General features: G+C 38.4%; 2 protein-coding genes across 2 annotated transcripts in view; both read right to left on the reverse strand.

Annotated features, from left to right (window-relative positions):
• Window positions 1-17,376, reverse strand: part of tnpo3 (transportin 3) — a 42,629-nt gene extending 25,253 nt beyond the window's left edge. The window contains exons 1-8 of the mRNA XM_083528366.1: window positions 16,903-17,376; window positions 9,496-9,696; window positions 9,182-9,255; window positions 6,478-6,634; window positions 5,916-6,059; window positions 5,152-5,327; window positions 4,893-5,031; window positions 4,101-4,247 (exon numbers count right to left, since the gene is read on the reverse strand). Coding sequence (XP_083384492.1) covers window positions 4,101-4,247; window positions 4,893-5,031; window positions 5,152-5,327; window positions 5,916-6,059; window positions 6,478-6,634; window positions 9,182-9,255; window positions 9,496-9,696; window positions 16,903-17,025 — 1,161 coding nt within the window. The 5' untranslated portion in view covers window positions 17,026-17,376. The remainder of the gene's footprint in view (window positions 1-4,100; window positions 4,248-4,892; window positions 5,032-5,151; window positions 5,328-5,915; window positions 6,060-6,477; window positions 6,635-9,181; window positions 9,256-9,495; window positions 9,697-16,902) is intronic.
• A 6,254-nt stretch (window positions 17,377-23,630) lies between these two features.
• The window catches only part of LOC310719169 (uncharacterized protein), a 61,483-nt gene continuing 57,858 nt past the window's right edge, over window positions 23,631-27,255 (reverse strand). The window contains exon 2 of the mRNA XM_083528624.1: window positions 23,631-24,698. Within this exon, the coding sequence (XP_083384750.1) occupies window positions 23,745-24,698 (954 nt within the window). The 3' untranslated portion in view covers window positions 23,631-23,744. The remainder of the gene's footprint in view (window positions 24,699-27,255) is intronic.

Raw genomic sequence — 27,255 nt, forward strand, 5'->3', positions numbered from 1 at the left:
CCTCAGAAAAGCAGTTCTTTTTAAATTACAAAATTCACCTTTCTACAGTAAGAAGGTATATACAGTGGTGTGAAAAAGTGATTCCTGATTTCTTTTATTTTTTGCATGTTTGCCACACGATGATGTTTTGAATAATCAAACTAGTTAAAATATTAGTAAAAGATAAGTGAACACAACATGCAGTTTTTAAATGAAGGTTTTTTTTATTATTAAGGGAAAACAAAATCCAAAACAACATGGCCCTGTGTGAAAAAGTGTTTGTCCCCTAAACCTAATAACTGGTTGAGCCTCCCTTAGCAGCAACAACTGCAATCAAGCGTTTGTGATAACTTGCAGTGAGTCTGTTACAGCGCTGTGGAGGAATTTTGGTCACTCATCTATGCAGAATTGTTGTAATTTAGCCACATTGGAGGGTTTTCAAACATGAACCGCTTTTTCAAGGTCATGCCACAGCATCTCAATAGGATTTAGGTCAGGACTTTGACTAGGCCACTCCAAAGTCTTCATTTTGTTTTTCTTTAGCCAGTCAGAGGTGGACTTTTGGATCATTGTCTTGCTGCCGAACCCAAGTCCGCTTCAGCTTAAGGTCACGAACAGATGGCCGGACATGCTCCTTCAGGAATTTTTTTTGGTAAACAGCAGAATTTATGGTTCCATTTCTCACAGCAAGTCTTCCAGGTCCTGAAGCAGCAAAACAGCCCCAGACCATCACACTACCACCACCATATTTTACTGTTGGTATGATGATCTCTTTCTGATATGCGGTGTAACTTTTATACCAGACGTAATGGAACACAAACCTTCCAAATAGTTAAACTTTTGTCTCATCAGTCCACAGAGTATTTTCCCAAAAGTCTTGGGGATCATCAAGATGTTTTCTGGCAAAACTGAGACGAACCTTTATGTCCTTTTTGCTCAGCAGTGGTTTTCGTCTTCGAACTCTGCCATGCAGACCATTTTTGCCCAGTCTCTGTCTTATAGTGGAGTCATGAACACTGACCTTAACTGAGGCAAGTGAGGCCTGTAGTTCTTTGGATGATGTTGTGGGGTCTTTTGTATGAATCGCCGCTGTGCATTTGGGGTAATTTTGGTCGGCCGGCCACTCCTGGGAAGGTTCTCCACTGTTCTGTGGTTTTGCCATTTGTAAATAATGGCTCTCACTGTGGTTTGCTGGAGTCCCAAAGCTTTAAAAATTGCTTTAAAACCTTCTCCAGACTGATAGATCTCAATTACTTTCTTTCTGATTTGTTTCTGAATTTCTTTGGATCTCAGCATGATGTCTAGCTTTTGAGGATCTTTTGGTCTACTTCACTTTAACAGGCAGGTCCTATTTAAGAGATTTCTTGATTGTGAACAGGTGTGGCAATAATCAGGACTGGGTGTGGCGAGAGAAATTGAACTCGGGTGTGATAAACCACAGGCCATGTAGTTTTAGATTTTGTTTTCCCTCATTAATAAAAACCTTCATTTAAAAACTGCTCGTTGTGTTAACTTGTGTTATCTTTTGCTAATATTTAAAACTTTCCTTCCGCTTCTCCCATTAGGGGTCACCACAGCGGATCACCTGCATGTTTTGTGATCCGCATGTTAAGTTAGTTTAATGATCTAAAATATATTAACGTGTGACAAACATGCAAAAAATAAATTTTTTAAATCTATTTTTTGTTACACAGTACTGTATGCAATGGTTTTAGGCAGGTGTGGAAAAAATGCTATAAAGAAGAATGCTTTCAAAAAAAAGTATTTTAATTGATTTTATTCAAATTCTTCTTCTTCTTTCGGCTGCTCCCGTTAGGGGTCGCCCTAGAGGATCATCCGTCTCCATACCCCCCTGTAGCTCTACATCTGCCTCTTTCAAACCAACTACCTGCATGTCATCCCTCACCACATACATAAACCTATTCCTTGGCCTTCCTCTTTTCCTCTGTCCTGGTGGTTCCATCCTTAGCATTCTCCTACTGATATACCCCATGTCCCGACTCTGTACAGGTCCAAACCATCTCTAATCGGGCCTCTCTTACTTTGTCTTCAAAACATCCTACATGCGCTGTCCCTCTAATAAACTTATTTCTAATCCTGTCCATCCTTGTCACTCCCAGCGAAAACCTCAACATCTTCAGCTCTGCTACCTCCAGCTTTACCTCCTGTCTTTTTCTTTCCCTTTCACTCTTGCAGATACCCTTTAAATCACTTCTGCTATCACTCTTCTCCACCCACTCCACCCTGCCTGACACTCTTTTCTTCAATTCTCTAATACATTCTTCATTACTTTGCACCGTTGACCCCAGGTACCTAAACTCCTCCACCTGGTCAACCCTATCTTGGGTTGTGTGTTTTGTCCTGTGTTGTCTGTCTGTACTCTTTTTCGTCTGCACTGTTTGCACTATGTTGCACTCAATGCACTTTATGTAGTTTTGTGTTGTAGCTCTATGTTGTTAAGTGTAGCACCAGGGTTCTGGAGGAACGTCGTCTCGTTTTTACTGTGTACTGTTTACCGCTGTGTATAGTAGAAATGACAATAAAAGCCTCTTGACTGGACTTCTCTACCTCTTCTCCCTGCAACCGCACCACTCCACTGCCCTCCCACTCATTCACACACTTTACACACACATTCGTATTTTTAACAATTGGTACCAACAAAGTCCCTCTCTATTCCTCAGGCATCATCTCACCTTCCAGAATTTTGTTAAACTCCACTGCCATCTCTCCTAAACATCTCCACTCTTCTACCAGTATGTCATCGGGTCCAACCAACTTTCCAATCTTTATCCTCTTAATCGCTGCTCTCACTTCCTCCTTACTAATCCTATCCACTTCCTGCTTCACAATCTCCAGATCATCCAACGTTCTCTCTCTCATTTTCCTCATTCATCAGCTGCTCAAAATACTCCCTCCATCTTCTCAACAAACTCTCCTCACTAGTCAACATTTCCTTCTCTTATGTGTCACCCTATGATCCTCCTTCTTCTTAAAATAAGTGTTCACCACTGCCATTTACATCCTTTTTGCAAAATCTACCACCATCAGCCCTTCCACATTCCTCTCCTTAAAGCCATACCTCCCCATCACCTCTGTTCCCTTCACCAACATGCCCATTTAAATCTGCCCCAATCACCAATCTTTCATTCCTATGTACACCTTCTACCACTTCATCTGACTCATTTCAGAATTTTTCCTTCACCTCCATCTCACAACCCACTTGTGGAGCATAAGCACTGATGACATTTATCATCACCCCTACAACTTCCAGCTTCACGTTCATCAGAAACCCTCTTTACCACCACTACAGTCTTTCTTCAGGATTACCCCTACACCATTTCTCTTTCCATCCACACCATGGTAGAACAGTTTAAACCTCCTCCAATGTTCCTGGCCATACTCCCCTTTTACTTGGTCTCCTGAACACCCAACATGTCTACCTTTCTCCTCTCAATTCTATCAGCTAACTCTCTTCCTTTAACAGTCATAGTGCCAACGTTTAAAGTACAAACCCTAACCTTCACTCTCTTACACTTCTCCCTACTCCCATCTCTATAGACGTCTTTTTCCTCTCCTTCTTCTACTTTGTCCAACGGGAGGTCACATCAAATATGGATCTGATTTGGATTTCTCTTCTTTTCATTTACTTTATTTTGTTAATTGGTCAAATCTATTAATACTATTAATACTTCTAATTTTGAAAGTATTCTTATTTTAAAGCATTTTTTCACACCTGCCAAAATCTTTGGCAGAGTTTTGTGTGTAGTTTTTTAATGGGTTTTACAGTTTTACAGACATTTATGACAGCAGAAACAAAAAACACTGAACAAGTAAGCTTTTATGGAAGGTGTTGAAAGAATAAATGCTCTTATTTCCAAACATTACACACCAAAACTGGACCATGCAACACAACAATGACCCAGAGAACACAAGGAAATCAATGTCGCTAGAGTGGGTCAAAATTTCTCTTTAACTTTGAAAGTTAAAGGCACAATATTATACAGCACTGCTTTCTGAAAGTTGGTTTTCTTTTTTGGAAAGAAATTACTTAGCTATCAAAAGTACAGCAATCTACAAAGAAGAGAGGTGTGATTAACAGTGAGAATATAGAAGCCACTCACATGGTCTGGATCTAGCTGACAATGACGTGCCAGGCTGTGTAGTAGTCTTTGGATATAGGGTTTGAAAACGCCATGCAGTGCTGGATCATTTGTCTTGTATAGATGTTCCCCCAGGCGATACCAGAAGTTGAAAGAGATTTCTACCACCTTGTTTGCAAATAAAACAGACAATATATTTGCATTTAAACACTTACAAATTCTAAAAAACTACAAACAAATATGTAAAGTTTTATGTTTTTTTTTGCAAATTCTTTGTAAATATATCTGGTGAATAAGTATTTAGACAGTGACCCAATTTTGCTAATTTCTTCTGTGAACCACCACAGTGGATCTGAAATTAAGCAATCAAGAAGTAACTGAAGCAAAGACATTTATTACAGCCATTTTTTGCATTGTACCATACTACATTTTAACAACCTCAAAAATGTAATTTAATCAAAACAGCTTCATCGCCAGGTGTGGCCGGTTTTCTCTCTCTCTTTTTTTTTTAATTACTAATTAAGAAGTATTTGCATTTGGTTACTGAGAACTCTAAGTAGGAGGTGCTGATGCAAGTAAAAAAATAATACCACTAGGGTGGCAAAATAAACAGACCTATAAGAAGGACAGCAGAAACTTGCGGAGGAGTCAAAACAATTTGGTAAGAATACACAGGCAAGCTCAGCAAAAACGAAAGACTTAGAAGATCACAATAAACTAACAATGTAAGAATTCTGCAATCATCCACTTTATTTAATAATGGTTAATGATTGCATGAAATAATGTGTGTATGAGAGAGGAGGCAACACTAACCTCATACTGAGGATGTCCAGCACAAATGAGCAACAGCTCCAATGTGCGCAAGTCACCCATGCCTTGTCCTGGGGTCCTGACAGTAATTTCCATAAAAGTCTCGCACAACTCAGTAAAAATCCGGCAGTAATTTAGCACCCTGCATGTGTAAAAAATAAAATTACATAGAATATGCATTTTACATACAAGCCATCTCCAACATGTATGATTTCATAAATAAATATGTTTGAAGCATGATTCATTCTGTGTGTTGCTTTACTTGTCAAGGTCCTCACGGGCCACAGCCATGTGGTAAGCCGTTTCTAATGTTAAAACACCCTGGAACAGCTGCATGGCAAGAGGCATATGTGTATCTACATTCTCAATGGCATAGAGGGCTGAGCACACACAGTCTGATGCGGCTTCATGCAAGTTAGTAAGGGACTCATCCCTTTGCTGTGAAAAGAAATTGTAAAGTATTATCTTTAAAAAATGCCCCAGAAAAGACTGGAAGAAGAAGTTGAAGCAAAAGCAAAAGACCAAAAATAAAAATAACAAAATGGCAATTCAAACAATTGTTAAAAGTACAACAATAATGAACTACATTACTAAAAAAATGTATTAACTTTAAATAGCACATTCACAATGACTGTCATGTTTAACCTTTTTTCATTTTATTGATAAACACGTTAGAAGATTTCCCTTTAACAACCCAATTCCAAAAAAGTTTACACGCTTAAATGTAAATAAAAACTAAATGCAATAATTCATAAATCTCATTAACACAATGTATTCACACTCACCACTATACGTAATATTTTATTTACATTTACGTTCAACTTATCACCTGTTCAGGCCTATCCCATGACGTTTTCTTTAGAGTCCTTATATTGACAAAATATATTGGTCAATAATTTTCTATTTCGTATATACTAAATCCAGAGGTAAGCATATACTAATTCCATAAACTTTGGGACCATGCTAAACAGTGGTAAAACAGAAGAGATGAAAAAGAAAAATAATTAAGTGAAATGCAAAACCTACTAGCACTTGGAATAGAACCACCAACAACTGATTAGTCGCCATGAAGTTGCTGTCCAGCACACCCAGATTAAACCAACTGCCTAAGCAGCGGAAAACTTTAATAAGCATCTTCTCATCACTCCCAGACTTCTCCAGGGATGTCATCTGGTTAAAAAAAAATATATATTAAATTTTTATGTAGCTCTAACTGAATTGTGTGACAAAGACAAAGTGTAAAACTGCTTGACTCTGACAAAAATCTATTCAGGCAGAGAAATGTAGATTATGGTATAATGCAATGAAGAAAAAAAATAAATAAATTACTTTGCAGCTTCCAGTATGTTGTTCATTGTATTTCAGTGACTAACAAAAATGGATAAACAATGGTGTACATATTTCATTTTATTTTTCTTTGTGTTCCATAAATATTTTTTTGAGAAATCATGACATTTACCTTTCTGTAGACTAATATTGCCAGAATATTGTATAATTTTAAAATATCAGAATTTTGATGCACTGAGGTAGTTTTCTCTTGTTAAACAAGAAACAATCAACATCATTAATACTGGGGAGTGAGGCTTACCAACAGTGTAACGACAGTGGTAGAATAGTATGCAAGGTCCTCTATGATCTCTGTTCGTCGGTTAGCACCTATCCTCAATGATCGGCTGTGCACTTCCTCTGGCAGCACTGTGAGGATTTCAATCAGAAAAGGCATTGAAGTCACATCATTACTGTACCTTAGAGGAAGAGAAAAAGAAGAAAAAAACAAGGAATCATTTCAACTGTTTAATACATTTATAGATTTATAGAGTGCCAACACCTTATTCTCGAAGGTATCCATAAATCTTAAACAGTAATTGCGTGGATATATTTACAGAATTTCTAAAAAAAAGATTAGGGGAAGTGTCTGTTGTTAATTACTAAACAAATATTTTCATAAACGAAAATGTAACTGGTAATTAGGGAAAACTTTGTGCAAGTTCCTTAGAGGCTCACCTCAATTTATTACTATAACCTGTGCCCTTACAAGTTTTCCGAATATGCTTTGGGCCAGCATTTTGTTCTTCTGGAAATACATGATCCATGTTCTATGGGCCTAGATCCTCCAGAGTGACTTCGCTTTACACAAATTCAATAGTCTCCACTAATGTTCAACTCTAAGCCCATGCATGCAGTTTTTATAACTTCATTTGAATTTCATAATGAGCTTGGTTATAGATGGCTCAGAGACTCTTGAGGACAAACTGAACTAAAAATGCTGAAACCAATCATAACTAGTGGCATAACAACAATAGTATTTTTGGACCAGATAGGGCTAAAGTTAACATGAGTGCCTATATTGGAATAAGTGCATTTTTAAGAAGTGAGAAAATACAATATGTTCTCTCATTATACTGTTTAACACACAGACTGAAACTGGCAACAATCAAATCTAATTCCCTGACATGATGCAACCGTTATGAAAAACATGCAACATTAGCCCCAAAACAAGTTGATGGCAACTGGTGTGGCATTAGGTGTTTTCCACGCATTTGCCAGGAACGCAGGAGTTGTTGGAATTATTTGTCAAGAGTTTCTCACCTGTGTTGCTGATTAAGCAATGGCTATGGAAAAGCGCTTTGCACACCAAAATCACCATTTCTCTTCAGTATAATGAGATGATAAAATAATCCCAAATTATTATTTAGAACAATAACCAATTTAATTAAGAATAAAACTACCAAAAAGCATACATATTTTCAGATAGCAGATTGTATAAATTTTTTAATGAAAAAAAAAAAAATAATAAGATTTTAGACAATTATCTTGTTAGACAATATATCCACACTCCCAATTCCAAAAGCTGTTGGGACCGGATGCTGTGTAAAATGTAAATAAACACGAAATGCAATGATTTGCAAATAGACCCATATTTTATTTATAATAGAACATATAAAACTGTATAAAATGTTTCAAGTGAGGAAATGTACCATTTTAGGGAAAAGAATTAGGGTTAAATGTTGCTCTAAAACCTGTGTCTAATTTTTAGCATTGAATGGTGCCTTCCAGATGTCAAAACTGGCCCTTTTCATAATCACTGATGCACCACAATGCAGGCTCTTTGACTGAGCACTGATAAACCAGATGGCCTCTTTCCTCTTTCACAAAGAGAATGCATTTTGCAAAAATAATTTTACAATAATAAACGTACTACAACAGTTTTTGCTCAGAGAAGACTGCAGAATTTCTGGATCATGTTCACATATTGCTTCTTCTTTGCATAGACTTTTAACCTGAATTTGGGGATGGTGCGACAAACTGTGTTAGCAGACAATAGGTTCTGAAAGTGTTTCTGATCCCATGCAGTGATTTCCATTAGACAATACTGTCTGGTTTAAATGCAGTGCCACCTGAAGTACCAAAGATCACAGGCATCCAATATAGATTTTTTTCATACAATATTGACACTGATTTCTCCAGAAACTTGTAATCTTTTAAAAATACTATGTAATGTAGATAATAGGAAATTCAATGTATTTTCAGTTTGAACATCTTATTATCCTAATTTTTTTTCACAAATTGTAGATGCAGTTTTTCTGCACATCTTTACTTGAGACTTTGCCTTTTGAAGATACTCTTTAATACATGTTACTGACCTTTTTAGAAACACTTAAATGTTCCAGTATTTTGTTGCCCTGCCCAAACTATTTTGCGACTTGTTAAAGTAATCAATTACAAAATTTAAATTGCAACTTTCCTCAGTTTAAAATATTTGGTTTTTTTTAATCTGCTGTAAATAACTATTTTTTTGGATTTGCAAATTATTAAATGCTGATTTTATTTACATTTTACACAGTGTCCCAACTTTCTTGGAATTGGGGTTAAATTTTAATATAGTTGGTGAGACAGAGAGAGATTGTGTGTGTGAATTTTGTACGTGGGTCATGTCTCTGCTAATAATTACGATATCTTGCTAACTCCTTGTCTTTTTTGTTATATATTTAATTTGAACATTGTGTTCTCCAGTTTGTCAAAATCGTCATATCAAGTTAACCAAAACACAAAAGTCCTACATTTAGCTCAGTTAAGTCATTATGAAATGTTTATTATAGCCATCTCCATCTGTTTTAAACTTTAACTGTTAAAGTTGTTAACAACATTTGAGTACCTGTTCACTGAATGGTTTGGACTCAGATTTCACCCAAAAGAATACAGTTTTTTTTAACATTATACAATACACGATATATTGTTCAGAATTAATCGTTCAGCTGCCCGGTCAAATCTTTATTCAAAGGATTTCTTACTTTTCTATGAGTGTGTGAACACAGCCTTTCCATGATGGCATCTGCAGAGCAAGATCAGCAATTGCCAGGGACAGCTGGGGGTACAAAAACACAAACTAACTCAGCAACTTTAAAAGAAATGGCAGCTCCCAAAATGTCTCTTTTTGTTTTTTAAAATACATCAGACATTTAACCATGGCTAAAAAGTTTGATGCTGTTAGTTTCAGGATCATCAATGTTTTGCTAAACTATTAAATTAGAGTGCCAACATTAACTTATTTTCAATTGACTGATACAAAGTTCAGACAGCAACACACTGTCCCCAAGGTTTTTACCTGTGTAATGATTATAGGTGAGAGGTCTTTAAGGTTCTGAATGTGGGAGAGCAAAGAGTCACGAAGGGCAAGGTGTGTCTCTTGAGGAAGCTCATAGAATGATGTCTGAATTTTCATTTTCATAGTTTGTGCAGCAAAGTAACATGACTCAACATCCTGCTTCATTTGTAAGAGCTGGTCTGAGATCTCCCAGGCATACATCTGTACAAAAGTAAGAAAATCATGTAAAATCATAGTATAGAAAATCATGACTAGTCCCTCTAGTTTAAATTACATTTCTGTTTTATATGCAGTTAATCGTTGAATCTGAATGATTGAATTATTAATAAAAATCTAGTAAATAGGTCATGATTATCTTAACCTTATTGTATTGTAATAATAATTGTAATGATGTATATAAAATGATATAAATTGTAGTTTTATTCATGATATGGTTTTTAACAAAAGGCTGCAGTTAGCACCTCTCAACAGTTCTGCTTTTTATATGTTGCATAAACCACGCTTTATCCCATGCCATATCCTTGCAGTAGGAACATTTGTCAGACCTACAGTGGGTTCAACTGCAAAATGCATTAAAAAAACAACAAAGAATTTGTATACCAATTCTGAGTAAGAGTGGCTCCGACAGAACGATCAGCAAATACATTTTCCATTCATTCTGGGCTAATAAAGCTTATAATTGTATTCAAGCAGACATAACATTATAGTTGAAAAGGCCTATGTTGACTGCTGCTGGGCAAACAGGAGTGGATCAGATGAAAACTTCAGAAACAATGAAAAACATCAATGCTTACATTTTTTTATGATTACCAAGACCATGGTATTCGCTACACAGCATAGTTACAGAAGGGAAATGATCAATAATGGCACTATCTTGTTAGTCTGGTTACTTCCACATATCAACTGTCCGTCCTGGCTTGCTTATTAGGGATCATTTTAGCACATTTAAAATGTACATCCAGATTCTATGTGTTTTTTGTAAAGCTGCTTTGTGACAATGTGCATTGCTATTGAAAGCAATTAGAAATTTTACATGTTTCTAAGGAACAGTTGAATATATTGGTGAAACAGGGGCCACTGGTACTTTGACCTCTGTTTTCTAAGATTACAGTTTAAACTCCCCTAGCACGAATTTAGAAATGGAATGCTAGTTTAGGAACGGTCTCTATATTTAGCCGCTCAGTTGACAGGCTGACCTCTACTATTTATGCATTAGGTGGAATGTGAACACCTACCAGAATGATCACCGAAAACTCTTGGGAAGATTAGAAAGTAATCAAAATAAACATTCCAAGTTGACCAAGCAGAATGCAGTGAGAACAGTAAAGAAACAAGCAGCAAGATAGGTAACTAGTTAAGTCAAATATCCAACATTTAATGGAAGAATTGAGCTACTTTTTTTGTTTGTCTGGATGAATAGAAGAATATTTTTCTTAAGAGTCCTTTAAGTACTCTTGTAAAAGTGAAGCGTACTGGTAGACCAAGAAAGACATCAAAGCGCCAAGACAGAAAACTTAAAGCAATATGCCTTGAAAATGCACAACAAAACAAATGAGGAACAAATAGGCAGAAAGTGGAGTCAATGTCTGTGACCGGACTGTAAGAAATCGCCTAAAAGAAATGGGATTTACATACAGAAAAGCCAAACAAAAACCATCATTAACATCTAAACAGAAAAAAAAAAAACAAGGTTTCAGTGGGCTAAAGAAAGAAAATCTTGGACTGTGGATGACTGGATGAGAGTTATATTCAGTGATGAATCACGAATCTGCATTGCATTTATAAAGACAACTGTCTGAAGAAAACATGCAAATTTCCACAATCCCTAATGATATGGGGTTGTATGTCAGGTAAAGGTATGGGAGAGATGACAGTCATTACATCTTCTATAAATGCACAAGTTTATGTTGAGATTTTGGACACTTTTCTAATTCCATCAATTGAAAGGATGTTTGGTGTTGGTAGCATCATTTTTCAGGATGATAATGCATCGTGCCATAGGGCAAAATCTGTGAAAACATTCCTACAGGAAAGACATATAATGTCAATGGCATGGCCTGCAAATAGTCCAGACCTCAATCCAATTGAAAATCTGTGGTGGAAATTAAAGAAAATGGTCCATGACAAGGCTCCAACCTGCAAGGCTGATCTGGCAACTGCAATAAGACAAAGCTGGAGACAGATTGATGAAGTATACTGTTTGTCATTAGTTAAATCCATGCCTCAGAAAATTCAAGCTGTTATAATAGCCAGAGGTGGTGAAACAAAGTACTAGTAGTGTTTTTATTTGGTGATTCCATATAATTTTCCTCAGATTTGTGTGATTCCATATTTTGTTCCTGTGTTTGATCTGTAAAAACAGTTGTAATTGACTATAATTATCTTTCTTTTTGTTCTTCTACACAATTAAACATTTGAATGAACATCTTCTGAGAGGGGTGATTCCATACTTTTTGCCAGGGGTTGTCTTTTGACAAAGTTTTTTATTTTAAACATAAATAAGCCGCACCTGTCTATAAGCCGCACCTGTCTATATGCCTACATTGAAACTAATTAACTTTACACAGGCTTTAATGAAAGACAGTGTCTGTTACACGGCTTGTATCTAAACAGTAGCCTACCAAGAAAGTCATTGTTCACTGTCTTCCTCCTTCCTTTCACAACAATTTTTCTCAGGAGTTTATCTTTTGGCATAGTCGTGCGTTTAAAAATCTGTGAATCTTTTCACCCGATGCCGTGCAGCTCAGAACACAGGTTAAGTGCGTTTTTTCATGCCCGGTCGTTTTCAGCGTGACGAATGATTCTCCTTTCCTGTTGACAGTCCGAGTGAGTGGCAGGTCAAACGTCAGAGGAACCGAATCCATATTTATGATGTGGTGCGGCCCGATTCAGGGGGGGCGCATCTGATTTAATATAAAGAGGTTCATTGATTCACCTGAACCCGTTCGGCAATTTCATTGGTCTACTGTTTTGGGGCTTAGTTTATTGGCATGAAGTTTGTGAAACCGGGAAAAACCCCAGAAAAATCCATAAATTAGCCGCTTCGTTGTTTAAGCCGCGGGGTTCAAAGCGCGGGAAAAAAGTAGCGGCTTATAGTCCGGAAAATACGGTAGTCATTTTAACTACACACCGAACATTGCGTTTCCCCATGGACCATTACTACAGATGCACAACCTGCTAAACTCTGGAGCGCTCTGGACAGGTAAACACAGAACTGCACAAACTGCAGAATGAAAAATGTAGGAATGAGGAGAAAGACAAAGTTTCCATTGTTTGGGATCATTTTAAACAAAGAAAAAATTTATTTAAGTAATTTAAAATAGATTTTTATTCATATATTTGTATTTGCATTCTGATGTAATGTGGCAATTAAATGCACTAAATGGGTTTAGTTTTCACTGATACGCTTGTATGCAATTTCAGCAATAAAAATGTACATTTTTCTAAAAAGGAAATTAATTACTTTTAATTTTTTTTTCAATTTAGTACTGCTCTTTATTAAAGAAAAAAATATTTACTATTTCAATTACTTAAATAGGGGGGAGTGGTGGCTCCAGCTAAGGCGCTGGGTTGCCGATCGGAAGGTCTGGGGTTCAAGCCCCGGTATCGCCAAACTGCCACTCTTGGGCCCTTGAGCAAGGCCCTTAACCCTCTATGCTCCGGGGGTCCCTTACGAGGGAAATATCAAGGTCCGTGACGTCGGTGTGACGTGGGGCCGCCTTCCCGTGGGGCCGCCTTCCCGTGGGCTCACCACCTGCAGGAGGGACCGTAAGGGACGGTGCTGTGAGGATTGGGCAGCAGTCGAAGGCGGGGGCTTGCTTAGACTGCTGCCCCCACGACCCGAATTAGGATAAGCGGGAGAAAATGAATGAATGAATGAATTACTCAAATAATTGATGGAGTAATCAGTACAATACTTGATTACAAAAATAATCAATAGCTGCAGCCCTACATATATGATATTAAAATTTACTTACATCTCAAAAAAATTTGGTCAAAAGGAGAGTTCCTTGGACTTTATAATTTGGCCTTGATCAGACTGTGAATTATGGCATCTCATAACCACATATTCATCCTGTGGAATTTCATAACCATTTTTTCAGGTGAGCTCCATGTTTTAGAGATATTTTAAAAGAATTAAAGCAAACAGAATGCAACTGTTTTGTAGAGCCTTTAGTCAAAATTATAAATATTTATCTAAATAAGTCATTTCATTATTTCTATAAATCTTAAAACTTGATTAGTTGGTATAAATTTGAAGCAAAAAATGATCTAATTTAAATGATATAATAGATTAATAAAATAATATTTGCACAAATTGGTAATAAATGCACAAATTGTATGAATACATTCCAAACCCTCTGAAGAGTCCTACCTCAGAAATCTCAACATGCACATATCTATGGTGCCAATGATGGGCACTAAGAATAACCTGGCTTCCTTCTTATGCACATGCAAATGCACGATGACACTGCATGGTGTAGTACTTGCAATAAACAATCTTATCAAAAACAGCCATCTTTCCCTGGAACATTATCACTGAGTGCCTTGTGGCCTCGCTACCTCGCTACGCTATATGCATGTATATTACCTATAGAGAGGTACAGGCAATACACAATTTATTATATCACATTAAATTACAACAGACTTGGATAAGACCAGTAACACTATTAGCCACTGAGGTACTCAATCAACAAAGCAAAGGCAAATAATCTAAGATGTAAAAGGGGCAGCTATATAAACCATTAAATAGAGAGAAAATGTGTCTTTATATCTTAAATCTCATGCAGCAGGAAAAAAAAAAAGGTGTACTCTCTCAATGATGCCACCGTATTAAGAAAGCCAGGGCTTAATATGAGACAACAGCCAGACAACCCACAAAGTATTGAATGATAATGGTGTAAACAATCATGCCCTTGACAGACATTGGAAAGTTTTTAATAGAGGGATTAACTACAACATTAAACAAATTACTAAGTAAATGCAGAGTGTGCAAATTATTATGAAAAGTTTGTATGTTTCTGTGATGCTCTTAAATTAAATAAAAGATTGAGTCAAGGCATCGTTCTCATCTTTCCTAGCCTGCGGATTCATCAAAGCCCATCACACACTAGTGACTGCAGAGCAAAAGGTTAGAAAATGTAAATGGTTTCTAGCGGAACCCGACTTAACACTCCACACAAACCACTGCAGCGGTGTATGTGTATACACTAGGGGTGTAATCATAAACGTATTCGTACCAAACTTTTGCAGTACAGGGCATTTGTTACCAAATGCAATCTTTTTTACCTACAGAAATTTAACAATTAAAGTCCATAGTTATTAAACTTGAAAACATGCACAACAATGTCAGGGGCATTGAAAAGATACAAGTTAGTGCAGTGTAACTATATCTACTAAAAATGTACCGGAAATATAATTTGTAGTGAGCCAAAATACGTGCGTATTTTGCGTGAAGAGTCAATGCAGTCAAGAATATGAACTTTTTCGCATTTTATGTTCAAGGATGGCAGGAATAAAGACATTTGTCAAAGAATGCTGGAATAAGTAGAACAGTCAAATAATTTTATAAATTATTGTTATTATTAAATGTTTGATTTGGCACGTTTTTACGCTGGATGCCGTTCCTAACGCAACCCTCCCCGTTTATCCGGGCTTGGGACCGGCACCAAGAGTGGCTGGGGTTGGTTCCCTGAACAGGGATCGAACCCGGGCCGCAGCGGTGAGAGCCCCGCATCCTAACCACTAGACCACCAGGGACCCGTTAAAACTTTCTTTTGGCTTCTCCCATTAGGGGTCGCCACAGCGGATCCTCCGCATGTTTGATTTGGCACATGTTTTTTACGCTGGATGCCCTTCCTAACGCAACCCTGCCGATTTATCCGGGCTTGGGACCAGCATTGAAAGTGGCTGGGGTTGGTTCCCTGACCGGGGTTTAAACCCGGGCCGCAGCGGTGAGAGCGCCGCATCCTAACCACTAGACCATTTATATTTCTAATAATAATAATGGTCAAATAGAAAATCAAAACTGTAAACTGCATTAATCACGTGGTAATAAAACAAGTTCTGTTAAAATGAACTTGAATGAATGCGTTACAAACGCATTAATTTTGACAGCCCTACTTTTTCTATTTATTCTATTTTATTAAAGCAATTAATCAATTTAATCAAAGTTCTGCATTCAATTGATTTATTAAATTTTTTATATATTTTATTTTTATAAAATATAAAAAATAATTGTATATATTATTTAACCAAGCAGGCATTTTATAAAAAAATGTTTATGTAAACTGTTTCAAAAATTAATTAATAAACTGCATTAATAAAAAAAAGCATATATTTGCATTTCTTCCTCATAACCGTGCTGAAATTGAACTTAACCGTGATTTAAAACCCGATGTACATAGAGAATGGTGAATTTTTTGTACCGTTTTGTGTAAAGCCAGAAAAAAGCTCAGCTGTCTGCATCAGCAACAAATAATTACTGGTTGCTTGGGTTTTGGGGTTATATACAATCATTCACATAAAAATAAAACGCTTCCTGAACAGACCACTCCCACTTCTAGGTTCAATAAAAACATATAAACAGACACGATTATTTTAGTCACCTTAAAGAGACATGCACTGTGTTAATAAACCCTCATATGCATCACATTTGCTTAAATATACAGCTGGTGAAAACTGGTTTTAAATAGTAAACGCTACGTTTAACAAATTGTGATTAAATGGGTATTTTGTGAAATATAACTGCCACCAGGGGGCGTGTTTTTACGAGCTGTCCGGAGGTGGTGTGAATGAAAAGGCGGCATTCGTCCTGAAACACCATTTCCGTATAAACAGTTCTAATGTGGTGACAGCGAGAAAAGCGGGCCCCAAACAGACACACACACCTGTTAAAAACAATTTTCGATTACCGACTATCCAAAAGGGCCTTTATTACACATTTTTCGGGTTCTTCCTTTAATTTCATTCGCTACAATGAAAAAAGGCGTGTTTCCGCTACACGATAAAAAGCCCCGTTTTGGAAGAGGTGACTAAAGTGTAACGAGTTCTTCAGTGTGTAAATACCTGATCCTATAAGAGTAATGCGTTTCTGATATGTCTATAACCCTAGAGAATGTGTCACAGAAATATTGTAAAAACAAGAGAAGCGCACACACACACGCGCACACAAGTCTACATGCTTCTGAATACTGCAGGTCTGGGTTTGGCTGAGCCGTTCCGTTTTCGCAACACCGGTTCAAGACGTAAAAAAAAATCCCAGATGGAACATACAGCGTAATATATACTTTGGAAGCGATTATCCTATATCCTAAATGGTAACACATAGAGTATTAATTTATAAAGCAGCCCAATGGTGCAGAGGCCCATGTCAGAATTCCCCCAAGTTTTCCACCTTTAGCGTACCGATCTCTGCAGTTCTCCGAGCCACACCGAAGCTCGCTCCTTTCCGGCGGGATTCGGGTCGTGATAAAGCGCCTGTACCGCCTGATAAACAAGAGCCAACGAGGGTTTCCCACCGTCCATCATCTCCGTCGTGTCTGTCTAAACTATTTTATTATCAATATAAATACAGGCCTCACTCTCTTTACAGATTGAGCGCCATCTCAAATAGACGCAGAGAAAACCCGTGTGCTCCACAAACTTGTCCGGGTAGAAACCACTGTCTCAAAAATGCAGTTCCTGACAACTTTGTATTTTGTTCATACTGGACATTTTTAAAGATGTGGGTGATATTGATTATGTGCACGTCCTCTTTGTTTTATTATCTAGAAACTATATACTTAAGTAAATAATGTGGATATAACAAAAAAGAAGGTTTCTGTGTGTGCGTGCGCGTGAGTTCCACTCGACTGACAGGTCTTAACTCGTAATTCACGACCAACGACAAGTAAAAACAAAAGAAAACACTTAATCAGTTCGGAATTTCCTGCCTGGGAACTCGGGACGGCCTCGAGCTCAGAGTGACTTTAAAAGAACAGGGTAGAACCTCTTACTTTTAATGAGTTCTAGTGTGTTTCTTTTTTAAATCTATAACACTAACTGTACAGTTCACTCTTTTGTCGAACAAACACACAATGCTTTTCACAGTTAGCTTGTTGCTAACAAAAGACGAACATTAAAGCGTCTATTATTTTTTCCGACTTTGTAGTTGGAACGCACGGAGCTCGGAAGTGACGTCAGTGTTCGAGCTCCGACTTCTCTCTTCCGATAGTAAATCGAATGCAGCACATAATAATACAGGATTTAAAGATGTTCTGTGGATGTAGTAAAATGTAAGCTTAGTACACATGGGGAACGGGGAAGTGCAGTTCTTGATAAGCCGCGCAAATGCAGAGCGTTTCAAAGAGAGTAGAAGGTTCAAAAACACTGACATAAGGACATATTTGAAATGGCTCAAGGCATCATCGTTGTTGCTAAAACATTGCATTTATTCAATTAAGTTCCAACGTTTTGAGAGTGTAGTTAGTTAGTTATTTTTATATATTTTTTGTAAGTTACAACACACCCTTACTGCAGATTATTTCTACATTCTTGATTACTCATTCTCTCATTAATTTAGGTAATATAAATTCTTGGGAGACTTGAACAAAGCCAGAGCAGGATTTACAAGCCCGCTTTGACTGCACTGACTGGAGTGTTTTTAAAGCTGCAGCTCACAGAGACTTTAACTTCATATATCAGTTTCTGTAAAGATATGTTTATCCCCACCAGGTCATTCTTATCCTTCAATAATGACAAACCGTGGTTTACGGAGAAACTTATACAGCTTCTAACAAAGGAGATCAGATTGGCTAAAAAACTACTCTGAAAAGCTGGAAAAAGCCAAAAGTTTTCTGGTCTGCAGATTATGCATTCAACATGGGACTGCAGTATATTCTGCAACATCTTGATAGACCTGGAACCTGCCCAAGGATCTTGTTTGTAGACTTCAGTTCGGCCTTTAATACCATAAGTTCTTACCTTCGCTCACCCAAACTGTCCCAGCTCTCCGTGCCCACCCAAATATGTCACTGGATCACCAGCTTTCTGACAGACAGGCAGCAGATAGTGAGGCTGGGCAAACTCACATCCAGGACTCTCACTATCAGCACTGGTGCTCCCTAGGGTCGCGTTCTCTTCCCACTACTCTTCTCTCTGTACACAAATGACTGCACTTCTAAAACCTCCTCTGTCAAGCTCCTGAGGTTTGCGGACTACACTACAGTCATCAGCCTCATCCAGGACAGAGATAAGTCTGCTTACAGACAGAAGGTTAAAGAGCTGGCTGTCTGGTGCAATCACAACAACTTGGAGCGCAAAACGTTCAAACCAGTGGAGATGATTGTGTATTTCAGGAAATATCCCCCAGCATTCCCCCCACTCACCATCACAAACCGAACTATAACAGCATTTAAGTTTCTGGATATAAAAAAACACTTTTTTTTCCCGCAGGCTATACTCCTGAACAATTAAAATATTCATAATTATACATTGTCCATCATAATTGACACATTTACGCATAGAATCCGAATAGTACATTTGTAAACTACACATTTGTAAATAACATCTGTACATTAATTTAAACAATATTTTTACGCTCCCTTATACAGGTAGATGCGAATCATAGAATCATAAAAGCTTGCAAAAAAAAACTAGAAACAAGTGGTCCACAGTCAACTTTCCACCACCTGAACATCAAATAAAATAAAAATAAATAATGCTATGTTTTGGGACATACTTATTCCTGTACATGGTGTTACTCAGTTGTGGATTTACTTTGAAGCCACACTATAGGCTAGCAACATTTGTAAACTTCACAATAGAAGCAGAATAGCAGGTATAAAAGTAGAGCTCACCACACTTAGACTAACAAATATACAGAACAAATGGCATTAGACATCCTATTAGCAAAGGAGGGCAGTGTCTGCACTATGATCGGACATGGGTGTTATTATTTACCAGGGAATGTTGAGGACCATAGAAAAGTTTCAGATTCATTAGACCAGATGAATAAAATAGCAAATAAACTAAGGAGAAATGTTGTATAGTTTATAGAAGAGACCTGCACTCCCACGGGATCAAACACAAACATGTGTGTAGAATACTCCTGTGTGTGTGGGTTGCAGAAGAATAAAACCATTTGCGTAACTCCTGCAAAATGGTCTTACAAGATTGAAATGGTTTGGACATGTGCATAGGAGGGACATGGGGTATATTGGTAGAAGAATGCTAAGGATGGAGCCACCAGGAAAGAGGAAAAGAGGAAGGCAAAGGAGGAGGTTTATGCATGTGGTGAGGGAAGACATGCAGGTAAATGGCAGAGGACTGTGTGGTGACCCGTAACGGGATCAGCCAAAAGAAGAAGAAGAACATGGGCAAAAAGATTGAGGTTGGTGGTATACTCTGTTTGCACAGTTGTCTCCTTATTTATCACACACTTACATATATGTAATCTTGAACCCTTTCATATGGAAACAAACACATGAGAAATTAAATCCAAAATAAAACACATCAGTGGCATTCGTTTCTTATAATGTCTATCTATAGCCTTTCGAATTTCTTTTTAATGTAAAACAAACAAAAATAATACTTTTTTCCTTCAATTAAAAAAAACAAAAAACAATCTTTCAACTATTAACAGTCCATGCCTTGGAGTAGAAAAAGTGCATGAAGACAACATTCATTCAAGCTCAGTTTGCTACACTCTGTTTTACTGTTTATTGCACATTGGTTCAAGCCAGATACCTGGCATCTCTTTTAAGATGCAAGTGCATCAATGTCTGGGGTTAGGCTCTGAGCTGAGGAAATCCTCATTATTGAGTGAAGGTCAATAAAAAAAAAAAATTTGGTGCTTCGAGTACAATTCTCTCATTCTGACCACTGGATGTTCAACATGGCAAAAACTTTCTGAGAATTAGAATTGTTGCTCTCCACAAAGATGGCCTGGGCTATAAGAATATAATTTACACCCTGAAACTGAGTTACAGTACAGTGGCTAGGGTCAGAGGTTTTTCAAGACGGTTTCCACTCTGAACAGGCCTCGCAAGGGCCGATCAAAGAAGTTGAGTCCTCGTGCTGTGCATCAGGTGCAGAAGCTGGCTTTAAAAAACAGATGCACAAGTGCTGCCAACATTGCTTAAGAGGTTACAGAAATGGAAAAGGTCCGCTTGTCATACACCGCACACTGCAACATGCCCATTTGCTGTCATCCCAAAAGAAAGCGTCTTTTGAAGCTGGCTCACAAGAAAGCCTGCAAACAGTTTGCTAAAGACAACCTGTCCAACATCATTAATTACTGGAACTATGTCCTGTGATCTGATGAGACTAAGATAAACATGTATGGTCAGATGGTGACCAGCATGTATGGTGACCTTGGTGAGAAGCACCAAGAAAATTGTGCCTTGTCTACAGTCAAGCATGGTGGTGGCAGCATCATGGTCTGGGGCTGCATGAGTGCTGCTGGTACTGGGGAACTGCAGTTAATTGAGGGAAACATGGATTCCAACTTGTACTGTGACATTCTGAAGCAGAACATGATGCCCTCCCTTCAGAAACTGATCCGAACAGCAGTTTTCCAACATGAAAACAATCCTGAACACACCACCAAGATAACAACTACCTTGCTGAAGGTGAGGGTGATGGAGTGGCCAAGTATTTGCTCAGACCTGAAGACTATTGAGCACCTATGGGGCATCCTCAAGCGGATGGTGGGGAAGCACCATGTGTCTTACATCCAGCAGCTCCGTGATGTCATAATGGAGGAGTGGAAATCCCATGCCCAGAAGAATTAAGGCAGTGCTAGACACATTTTTGACATGCTCACTTCAGATGTACTCACTTTTGTTGACAGCTATTTTCATGCTTTACTATACTTACATGGTATGGCTGAAGCCTGTGCTTGAGCGTACGATTATTCTGGGTTCCTTTAAATAAAATCACGGCTTTTGTTACATCGGCTTTCGGCCTTGTCTCGCCGAACCCTGACAAAAGAACGGACCCCTCTGAGCATGCAAAGGTAGCCTTACTCATTTCTCTGCTTTCCGGGAGGGCGCTGGCATGGACGAGAGCTTTGTGGAGCGTGGATAGCGCGGCAATCGCGTCCTACGCGTTATTTACTAACCATTTTCTCCTGTGTTTGACTTGTTTGCCGCGAGTTCCGTGTTTGTATTTTTTCTTGCCGTTTTCAAACAAACTTTACTATTTATCTATCCTTTTTTCTTCCTTAAATAATTCTAAATTGTCCGGTGCACCATGGACCCTGGATGCTGCAGCAGTGGAAGACGCGAGCCAAGCCCCGGTCATGAACGTCTTCCCCGCCACCACCACCGGCCTTCGAGATCTCAACCGAGAACTGCTTCGCTTCGCTCCTCTCCGCGAGACGGAATGCGATAATGTGATTCTTGGAGATTCCATCGTCCGGCCTGTTCGCGCTACTGAAGCCAAAGGTAAGGTGCACACTCACTGTTTTCCTGGTGCTCGTGTTCTCGATGTCGCTGTGCAGGTCTCTGCGATTCTGAACGAGGCAAACAGAGATCTTAAAGAGAAATTTCAGGATCCTGGTGGAGACGGTACGCTGCACATCACCCACAATGAGGATTATAATGTCACAACCTCTTCCCACTTACCAGCGAGGGATTGAGAAGTTCAGTAGACTTTTTGCACTAAATGAATGGTTACAGTCATGGTGTCGAGAAAACAAACTTCTCTTTGTTGATAACTGGAATTTTTTCTGGAAACGTCCTAGGTTCTTCCGCCCTGATGGCCTGCACCCCAGCAGAGTTGAAGCAGCAGTGCTGTCAGATAACATCTCTGGGATGCTTTATACCATCTGACTAGTAAGACATCATGCAATTGATGACTATTAGAACAGTTATACAACGAACCAAATAGTTAAAAGTGAGCACACAGCCCAATTTATAGAAACCGTATCTATTCCGAGTGTAGTAAAACCAAGAATTAAATACACAAGATCCAGAAAAAATCTTATTGCAGTTAAAACTGAAAAAAAAATTTCCAAGAGTTTGATTGTTTTCATTCAGACCTCTTGATCAGTTTTGATGAAGTGCTGCTTGTAAGAGATTTTAATTTAATAATTCATTTAGATGATGCAAATGATGCCCTAGGACTATCATTTGTGGACTTATTGAACTCTTTTGGGGTTCAACAAAACATCACCAGACCAACTCATCCTTTTAACCACACACTAGACTTAATAATATCCCACGTAGCAGACATCACTGATATAGATATTTTACCTCAGAGTGATGACATCACAGACCATTACCTCATATTATACACACTACCGGTAGAGCAGATTAGCCGTGTTTCACCACGTTATTGACTTGGTAAGACTATTGTTCCGACCACTAAGGACAGATTCATAAATAACCTGCCTGATTTATCTCAATTTCACACTAAACCCATAACTGCTAATAATCTTGATGAAATGACTAACAACATAGACCTTATCCTCACTAGCACATTAGACACCATTGCCCCCATCCGGTTAAAAAAGTTTAGAGAACAAACACCTGCACCTTGGTATAATAGTCATACGCATGCCCTCAAGAGAACAGCCCATAATCTGAAGAGAAAATGGAGGAAAACTAAATTGGAGGTATTTAGAATTGCATATAAAGAAAGTATGCTTAGCTACAGACAGGCGCTAAAAGCTGCTAGAGCTGAACAATTGAGCAAACTCATAGAAAACAACAAAAACAATCCCAGGTTCCTTTTCAGTACTCCTTTAAATTAAACAACAAATCAGGTATATGAAAGATATGTTCCATCACAGTTTAGTAATGAGGACTTTATGAATTTCTTCACTGAAAAAATTTATAGTATTAGAAAAACAATTGTTTTTCTACCACATCCATAAACCTCCTCCTTGGCCTTCCTCTTTTTCTCCAACCTGGTGGCTCCATCCCCAGCATTCTTCTACCAATATAATTCGTGTCCCTCCTCTGCACATGTCCAAACCATCTTAATCTCGCCTCCCTCACCTTGTCACCAAAACATCTTACATGGGCTGTCCCTCTAATAAACTAATTTCTAATCTTGTCTATCCTTGTCACTCCCAACAAAAACCATAACATCTTCAGCTCTGCTACCTCCAGCTCCACCTCCTTGTCTTTAACAATCTGGTTAAAAACTCCACTGCCATCTCTCCTAAACATCTCCATGCTTCTACCGGTATGTCATCTGGCCCAACCAACTTTCCACTCTTCATCCTCTTAATCGCTGCTCTCACTTCCCCCTTACTAATCCTATCCACATCCTGCTTCACCAACTCCACATCCTCTCTCTCTCTCTCTCTCTCTCTCTCTCTCTCTCTCTCTCTCTCTCTCTCTCTCTCTCTCTCTCTCTCTCTCATTTTCCTCGTTCATCAGCTGCTCAAAATACTCCCTCCACCTTCTCAACACACTCTCCTCACTAGTCAACACATTTCCATCTCCATCCTTTATTGCTCTAACTTGCAGTACATCTTTCCCAGCTCGGTCCCTCTGCCTGGCCAATCGGTATAAATTCTTTTCTCCTCCCTTAGTGTTCAACCTCTCATACAGCTCCTCATATGCCTTTTCCTTGGCTTTCACCACATCCCTCTTTACCTGCTGCCGCATCTCCTTGTACTCCTGCCTACTTTTCTCATCTCTTTGCCGATCCCACTTCTGTTTTGCCAACCTCTTTCTCCTTATGCTCTCCTGCACTTCCTCATTCCACCACCACGTCTCTTTGTCTTCCTTTCTATTTCCAGATGTCACACCAAGTACTTTTCTAGCTGCCACCCTCATCACTCCTGCAGTAGTTACCCAATTATCCAACACCTCTTTACCACCACCGAGCCCCTGTCTGACCTCTTCCCTGAACCTCACACTACACTCTTCCTCCTTCAGTTTCCACCATCTTATTCTTCTTTCAGTCCTCACTCTCCTCCTCTTCTTCTTTGCCTCCAAAACCATCCTACAGACCACCATCCGATGCTGTCTAGCTACACTGTCCCCCGCCAACACCTTACAGTCTCCAATCTCCTTCAGGTTGCATCTTCTGCATAGAACATAGTCCACCTGTGTGCACCTTCCTCCACTCTTATACGTCACCCTATGATCCTCCTTCTTCACAAAATAAGTGTTTACCACTGCCATTTCCATCCTTTTAGCAAAATCCACCACCATCTGCCCTTCCACATTCCTCTCCTTAAAACCATACCTACCCATCACCTCCTCATCACCTCTGTTCCCTTCACCTACATGCCCATTAACCCTCTGGAGTCTGAGGGTGTTTTTGGCCCCTTGAGAGATTTTGACATGCTCTTACATTTGGTTCTTTTTAGTTGCTTTTAAAATATATTATTGACAAAAGACTTATTACACTGTATTCAGCACAAACTGAGCTACCATAATATGTAAACAACTTATATGTGTGTATTTGTATTTTTGACAAAATAAGGTTTATGCATCGTTTTTGAAAAAGTAAAAAAAAAAAAAAAAATCACTGAAATAAGGCCACAAAACCTATAGTATACATGTTTTCCCAAGACTTTTTGAGAACAGATCTTCTAATGTAGTTTTTTTTTTTTAATCATGTGAAAATCATCCTGCCTGCTCATTCACATTAAACAATACTTTGATTTAAAATTTAAAAGACACTTTCTACTTTGAAAGGGCATATGCAAAGAGGCGTCAACATGCTGTGACTGACAGCTTTGTAGACAATGGGTCGCATAATAAGCTGTCGATTACATAATGAGCTGTGGATCACTGAGCCAAGATCTGAGTGAGAAGTACAGTACTGCAACAAGGAATGCGTTTCCTTTGTGGTTTATTTAAAATACACATTAGCAAGGACAGCATTAAAAAGGGAATTGTGTAACAATAAAACAATACAGTACAGTATGTATAAAAAATAAAGAGTGCAACAAAAACAATAACAATACACTACAGTAGGGTTCTGCAAATCCTAGCCTGTAGGGCTACAATACTATGCATTAAATAATAATAGTGTATCCATTTGAGGAATCTGCAAGAACAAACAACTTGAACCCCCACTTAGTTGGCTTGACTTTCATGTACTGTGTCCTCCCAGTGTTAGCTTCGCATGCTACCATCCTCTCATCCACAGCTAAATGTCTTCTAGGATGATACATATTTATGTACATATTTTATATTTTCTTCAGTTATATTTAGTTTGAATCATTATTGCATTATATGACATATGCAAAAAACTTTACCAATGACACAATTAGTGATGTGTGTGTGTCTGTGTGTGTGTGTGTGTGTGTGTGTGTGTGTGTGTGTGTGTGTGTTTCATAAACAGATGTGTTTAGGCACCTGCTCCAAAAAGGGCAAAGGCAGCACACAGACAGTCCACCATGTCATGGAAGGATCAGACAGATAATGACACAGTTCAACAGACTCTGCGACCTGGACCTCAACTGAGGTCTTCTGACACTCATTCTCCATTTAGTCTATTTAAAATGTTTTTCCCGGAGAGTGTTGTGTTAACTCTGTGCCACAACACAAATGCTTAAGCTGCCAAGTAAATAGCCAAGGGACGCAAATACAAATGAAGAGATGTAACCGTGAGTGAGATGTATCGCTACATTGGGCTCTTATTTTACATCGCACTGGTAAAGTTGCCCTCCATCAAAGACTACTGGCGACAGAGCAGTATTTTCACAGTTCCCTTTCCAGCAACAATTATGTCAAGGGACAGATACAGGACAATTTTGTGGAATGTACACATGAGTCACCCAGATGCAGACAAAGAAAATGACAGAAAGAGGGGCACATCTGAACATGACCGTCTGTTCAGAGTGAAACCGCTTATGGACACAATCCATAAGACATGCAAAGCAATCTATCATCCTAGAAGACATTTAGCCGTGGATGAGAGGATGGTAGCATGCAAAGCTAACACTAACTACCCTGAGCTTGTCATTGCTTGGTAAACTGTATGTCTGCCACTAGTGGTGAAGCGTGGAAATACAACTGAATAGGAATCCTTTCTTACAGTAAGCACCACAAAACACCATGGAAATGCCTGGCATGCGATGTTCACCTGTGTCTTCAGTTGAACAGGAACTGCTTTCAAGAGTGGCATAGGGATTTTTGAAGCAATTTTGAACAAACCACAAAGGAAACACATTCTTTCTTGTAGTCCTGTACTCACCCAGATCCTGGCTCAGTGATTCACAGCTCATTATGTAATCGACAGCTCATTATGCGACCCATTGTCTACAAAGCTGTCAGTCACAGCATGTCGACGCCTCTTCGCATATGGCCTTACAAAGTATAAAGTGTCTTTTAAATTTTAAATCAATGTATTGTTTAATGTGAATGAGCAGGCAGTAGATTTTCACATGATAAAAAAAAAAAAAAAACCTACATTAGAAGATCTGTTCTCAAAAAGTCTCGTGAAAACATGTTTACTATAGGTTTTGTGGCCTTATTTCAGTGAGGTTTTTTTTTTTTTTGCTTTTTCAAAAACCACCTTATTTTGTCAAAAATACAAACACACACATATAACTGTTTACATATTATGGTAGCCCAGTTTGTCCTGAATACAGTGTAATAAGTCTTTTGTCAATATTATATTTTAAAAGCAACTAAAAAGAACCAAATGTAAGAGCATGTCAAAATCTCTCAAGGGGCCAAAAACACCCTCAGACTCCAAAGAGTTAATACCTTTTGCACCTCCGGACGACAGTTGTGCATAAAAGTTGTGAGGAATAGTGGTTTAGCAGTATTCTCATCTAACTCAATTTCGCCCAATAATGTC

This window comes from Silurus aristotelis (genome assembly GCF_946808225.1).
Source record: "Silurus aristotelis genome assembly, chromosome: 24".
NCBI classification, from domain to species: domain Eukaryota; kingdom Metazoa; phylum Chordata; class Actinopteri; order Siluriformes; family Siluridae; genus Silurus; species Silurus aristotelis.